Below are 5,907 nucleotides of genomic sequence, written 5' to 3'. Positions count from 1 at the left end.
TGTTTTATAAATAATCCCTAAATGAAAATTTTGGTTTCTAAATAACTCCAAAATTTTATTTGAGCTAAATTTTCAATTAAATCACACAAACCTATTCAATTCTAGCTAATCATCACGGAATCACAAGCAATCCTAAAAGTTTTTAATTCCCTTTGATTTATTTGTAACCTTCCAAGTTTTCCAAAACTTGGAATGTGACAAAAGTGGTTTTGTCTTGAATAAAAGTTCTCGAAGATGCTAATGGTAACGAAGAAGAGTGCTTACGCAAAAACAAAAAGAGGGAAAAAAATCATGTTTTTACACATAGAGTTATATAGGAAGCAAGATAGTCTTTTGTTTTCCTTGCAAATGCAAAAGTAAATTATATTGTAAACACAATTTGAGGTTTCTCCCTTGCCATATGAGCCATCGGAGACAAGGGTAACCGATGAAAAAGGGTTAAAGGAGGAAGTTTTTGGCGGCTAGATCTGGGCGAAAAAATAGCATGAAAAACCTGCCTCCTAAAGGACACAAAGATTGCATTTTTGTTTTGAGAAAAGAACACAAAATTTGCATATTTTGTAAATCAAGACCAGCACTGTTCCCTAAAAAAAAGACCAGCAAGTGTATGACTGGGCTGGCTTGGGCTGGGCTGGCTTGGGCAGGGCTGGGCTGGCCATGGTTGAGAAGGTTCTTCTGTGCTAGGATCGCATTAGAGACCACGAGAGAAACCCAGAGCATCACCCCAGTAACAATGGCGTCGGCTCTCCGCCTACTGCCGTCGACGGCGACGCGCCTCCGCTTTCGTCCCCACCTCCCTTTCTCCACCGCTGCATCGCTCTTCTCACCGCCCTCGAAGGCCGTCCTCTACGACCAACACGGCCCGCCCGACCAAGTCCTCAGGTATCGATCTCTCTTCCGCACTGGCTAGATCACCATACGCCGAGCATCAATCCTCCAATTTAACGCCACAATCTTGCCAAGGGTGGAGGATGTGCCACCGGTGGAGCTGGGGGAGCGCGGCGTCTGCGTGAAGATGCTAGCCGCACCCATCAACCCCTCCGACATCAACCGCGTCCAGGGCGTGTACCCCGTCAGGCCTCCCCTCCCCGCCGCCGTCGCTGGGTACGAGGGCGTCGGCCAGGTCCACGCCGTTGGTCCCGCCGTCACCCGCCCCCTCTCCCCCGGCGACTGGGTCATACCTTCCCCGCCCTCCTTCGGTCTCCCCCTCTCCCCGTCCTGCCTCGCTTTGCTTTTCCTCGTGCTCGCTCCCTCCCTGAATTGGATGGTATTCGTTGGTTACGGTGCAGGAACATGGCAAACCTACATTGTGAAGCCGGAAGATGTGTGGCACAAGGCCCGTGACGATGTTCCGGTGGAATACGCTGCCACTGTCACGGTCAACCCCCTGACAGCGCTCAGGATGCTGCAGGACTTTGTGAAACTCAAACCTGGTGGGCATGTTTCACCCTTGTCATCCATTTTTGCCACCTTGCTTGCTTCCCTTAGCATGCCCTCTCAGGCCATGGCATCCATTCTTTGCTATATTAGGTGATGCTATTGTCCAGAACGGCTCGACCAGCATTGTTGGTCAGTGTGTTATTCAGCTAGCCAAAGTGCAGGGAATTCGCACCATCAACATCATAAGGGACAGGTACAGACCATCATGGGAGAAAGGACAGATAATACTGCTGCTGTCAGCATTTGCTGCATGATCATGATAATTTGCTTAATCTGGTGCTCTACTTACAAGTTGTTTCATATTTCTTGTCCATATTACTTGCTTCATTCATCTGTACTGTAACTAAATTGTTGTAGGCCTGAGTCAGAAGAAGCAAAAGAGAAACTTAAACAGCTTGGTGCAGATGAGGTCTTCATCGAAAGTCAGCTAGATGTAAAGAATGTCAAGGGCTTGCTGGTACTGCTCTGCAGCCTGCATTTCTCACCCCATCATCTGTGAAATTCTTTTGTTTCAAACCAAAGTGTTTTTCTGACCTAGGAAGGTAAAACAATCAGTTGCTGTTAAAACAAAATTATTAGTCATAGTAAAGTGTAACGAGCCCTATAGAACTCAAATCGTGAGTTTGAATGGAAGTAACTGTTTGTGCTGAGGTGCAACCATGCAGTTTCCAGTTTGTTTATCTATAGGAGGACTTCGATCATTTCCTTATGCTGGTACAATTTTGGTTTCTGTCATGTTAGGGTGCTTTACCAGAACCTGCATTAGGATTTAACTGCGTTGGAGGAAATGCGGCATCTTTGATACTGAAGTTATTGAGGTGATGCTGTTAAACTTGATGAACATCCAATTTGAAATTTGTCATTTTGCATATATAACCCTTCTCTTTAGGCAAGGAGGCACCATGGTGACATATGGCGGAATGTCCAAGAAACCTGTGACTGTTTCTACTTCGTCTTTTATATTTAAGGTCAGCCCATCCTATCCTACTTATGAGTTATGACTGTGCATATAATATGTTTGGCGGCTCTAAACATTTATACTCCCTCCGTAAACTAATATAAGAGCATTTAAATAACTACTCTAGTGATCTAAACGCTCTGATATTAGTTTACAGAGGGAGTACCTTTTTAGAATTACTCCCTCCGTAAACTAATATAAGAGCATTTGGAACACTACTTTAGTAATCTAAACACTCTTATATTAATTTTCAGAGTGAGTATTAGTTTGTGCGTTAGAATTACTAATCTGGAATACCTCGTAAGTAATCTAAATACTCTTATATTAATTTACAGAGGGAGTATTAGTTTGTGCGTTAGAATTACTAATCTGGAATACCTCGTAAGGTGCTGGATTATTATATAACAATCGTACATCAAAGTTTGAAGAAATGGTACCGTTTCATGCTGCTATGTGTCGAGTTGTTTGTCCTGTCAATTCTTTGACAAAATCCGATGCCGTGACAGGATCTTTCCCTCAGAGGGTTCTGGCTACAGAAGTGGATGAATTCGGACAAGTCAGAGGAATGCAGAACAATGATAGACTACCTGTTGGGCCTTGTGCAGGAAGGAAACCTCAAATATGAGTATGTATCTTGAACTAACGCTGGATCTTAAACGCCCACACTTCCCATCGAGAAATGAACGAATGCTTAGAAACATTTTTGTTTACAGGATGGAGTTGACTCCCTTCAGCGAGTTCGACCTGGCTCTTGATAAGGCCCTTGGAAAACACGGAAGCCAACCAAAGCAGGTTCTTAGGTTCTGATGAGATGATGATGGGGTAGCTAGTATTGTGTTGGCCCTGGTGCAAATATTTGTATAGCTGTATCACTTGTATGCATGCGTGTGTGTACTTAGTGGTTGAGACTTTTTTGGTTAGCTATGAACTATGGTTATCCTGGCTCCTGGGCAAGCAGCAGGCTAGACGCTGTTAAGTCAGTTTGGCAAAAGAGCAGGAGATGGGGTTGTAGAAATGCAAGATACTCGCTCCGTTCCTAAATATAAGTCTTTCTAGAGATTCTACTACGGACTACATACGGATATATATAAACATACTTTAGAGTATAGATTCACTCATTTTGCTCCGTATATAGTCCATAATGAAGACTTATACTCCCTCTGTTTCTAAATAAGTCTTTTTAGGGATTTTATTAGAAGACTACATATGAAATAAAACAAAATAAAACGAGTGAATCTATATACTAAAGTATGTCTATATGCATCCGTATGTAGTTCCCTAGTGAAACATCTAAAAAGACTTATATTTAGGAACGGAGGGAGTAGAACATTCTATGAGATAAGTATATAAGGTATGAGGTGTTTTGTAGTTTCTGTTAGCCAACCAACGCCTGAAATCATTGATGGCATTTCCTTTTAAAAACAGCTAGTTCATTACTCTCTGTCCGGGTTAGTTACTCTCTTTTAAAATTTAAGCGTAAATTTAATCAATAATTTGATTTATAAATATATAAATTATATATCACAGAAGGTATAAGATTGTACTCCCTCCGTATTGAAATATAAGTCTTTTAAGATATTTCACTAGATGTCTACATACAAAACAAAATGAGTGAATCTATACTATAAAGTATGTCTATATACATCCCTATGTAGTCCATTAGTGAAACCTCTAAAAAGACTTATATTTAGGAACGAAGGGAGTATTCAAGTTTGACAGAAGTAAACCCGGACGGAAGAAGTATTAGTTCAGTTCCTTCTATGCGTGTGACCCAAGAGTCTAACTTTACTTGAATAAAAAGATTGTGATTGTCTTATACTCTTGGAGAAATTAGTGACACTTGGTGCACTATTTTTGTGTCAGTAGCTATTTAGGAGGTGTTTGGTTGCATCACCGTTAATGTAAATGGTAACGTGGGTTTACACCATGTTGCCGCTGTAATCGGTGTATTTCTAATTTTGTTTGGTTCGTTCAAGTAACGGTAACAAGTAACGATAACAGAGAACGCAGTGATTCAAGAGACAAGAAAAGGCAGGCTACCGTCGCGTGATTCTCCTGTTCCATGGATAGGTCACCGGGCATTCACAGCAAGCTCAGGTGGCGCTGCTGCTGGTGTCGCTGTTGGTGATGGCGGCGGCGGCGGTTCTCCGGCAAGGCGGCGACAGTTCTCCGGCAAGGCATCGACGACGCTTCGACAGGGCGGCGGCGGCGGCGGTTCTCCGGTAAGGCTCCAACAAGGCGATGGCGGATTGAGTGAGAAAGAGAGAAAGATCTGGCAATGGTTCAACTGATGGACGGATTCTCACTTCTTTGACGGAACAATAAGAGAAATAGGACTTGAGCGAGAATAGCGGATCGGGATGGGATTGCTTTACGACCAGTGGTGGGCGTAATGGAATTTGTATAGCAGTGTAATTAGATTACGTGGTATTCATTAACAGTGTAACTCAACCAAACACGGGGAGCGGAATTGGATAGCGCTGTAATTAGGTACCGGTCTAAAAACCGTAAAACAAACACCTCCTTAGAGGTATAGGTTTGCTTGAACCATCAAAGAAATAATTGTCGACAAACGGAATTACCAACCCTATCTTCCAAGAGAGGGATATTTGGAGTTTTGGCATCATTTTTTCCTTACCAAATTTATATGTACTTCATCCGTCTCATAATATGTTGGAGATATGACCTAAAAGCAATCATGTATGATGATATTTCTTATGTCTTTATAAATAAAGATAGTCCTTGGACGTTGTTAATGATATGTATCAATAAGTATGTGATTTGTTTATGAAACTATGCATTGTATGATGATTGTCCTAAATGATCCCTAATTGAAAAGGTTGCGTGGACGTGTAACCATCTCTACTTCTAAAAGAGCAATTAGTATGTCGTTCGTTTGGTACCATCCTATCCTTAGAAATGCTAAACGTACAAAGAGTTACACAAGATTACATGTTGACTATGATTCTTTTTTTTAACTAATCTCTTCCTCCTGATTTTCAAAAGGATGAAGCCCTCATCCTCTTTAATCTCCAATTAAAATTCACCTACAAGTAAAACTCCAGTAAATCTATGTATGTCTATAAAAAGTTACACAAGATTACAAATTCACCTACGTCGACGGCCATGCCGCTCTTTGGCTTTAGGCGTTCCGTCAGACTCACGACGAGCTCACTTGGGACATGTTCCGCCACGCCGTGGTGGAGGAGTTTGGCCCTGAAGAATTCGAATATCTGATGCACAAACTACTTCAACTTCGCCAGACAAGCAGCGTCGTAGAATACATGCAACAATTCGAAGTCTATATGTACAATTTGCTGGCACTGGACAATACTATGAGCCCCAAATTTTTCGTCACCCAATTCCTGCTGGGCCTCAAGGATGAACTGCGCACTGCGGGGCGCCTCCAAGCTCCGTCCAGCATCACTCGCACCACGGTTTTCGCCAGGATTCAGGAGGAGGAACTGAAGCAGCAACACCCCCGTTTCCGTCATGTAGTCACCGGTCGT

At 42.6% G+C, this 5,907-nt stretch overlaps 1 protein-coding gene across 1 annotated transcript; it reads left to right on the top strand.

The window, feature by feature from the left end:
* Nucleotides 1-690: 690 nt before the first annotated feature.
* LOC123397996 (enoyl-[acyl-carrier-protein] reductase, mitochondrial) lies at nt 691-3,462 on the top strand. Its single transcript, XM_045092505.1, has 9 exons — nt 691-882; nt 964-1,199; nt 1,290-1,433; nt 1,531-1,633; nt 1,798-1,897; nt 2,182-2,258; nt 2,330-2,408; nt 2,905-3,023; nt 3,112-3,462. The coding sequence occupies exons 1-9, from the start codon at nt 734-736 to the stop codon at nt 3,203-3,205; spliced, it is 1,101 nt and encodes a 366-aa protein (XP_044948440.1). The 5' UTR covers nt 691-733; the 3' UTR covers nt 3,206-3,462.
* Nucleotides 3,463-5,907: the final 2,445 nt, after the last annotated feature.

This window comes from Hordeum vulgare, chromosome 5H (assembly GCF_904849725.1).
Source record: "Hordeum vulgare subsp. vulgare chromosome 5H, MorexV3_pseudomolecules_assembly, whole genome shotgun sequence".
NCBI lineage: Eukaryota > Viridiplantae > Streptophyta > Magnoliopsida > Poales > Poaceae > Hordeum > Hordeum vulgare.
This window is presented reverse-complemented; position numbering and strand designations above follow the sequence as displayed.

Bases quoted from the DNA above. Each gene is read 5' to 3' on its own strand.
- LOC123397996 (XM_045092505.1), top strand. From the start codon at position 734: ATGGCGTCGGCTCTCCGCCTACTGCCGTCGACGGCGACGCGCCTCCGC. The intron at 883-963 runs GTATCGATCTCT...AATCTTGCCAAG, and splicing joins CCGCCCGACCAAGTCCTCAG to GGTGGAGGATGTGCCACCGG. The intron at 1,434-1,530 runs GTGGGCATGTTT...TTGCTATATTAG, and splicing joins CTTTGTGAAACTCAAACCTG to GTGATGCTATTGTCCAGAAC.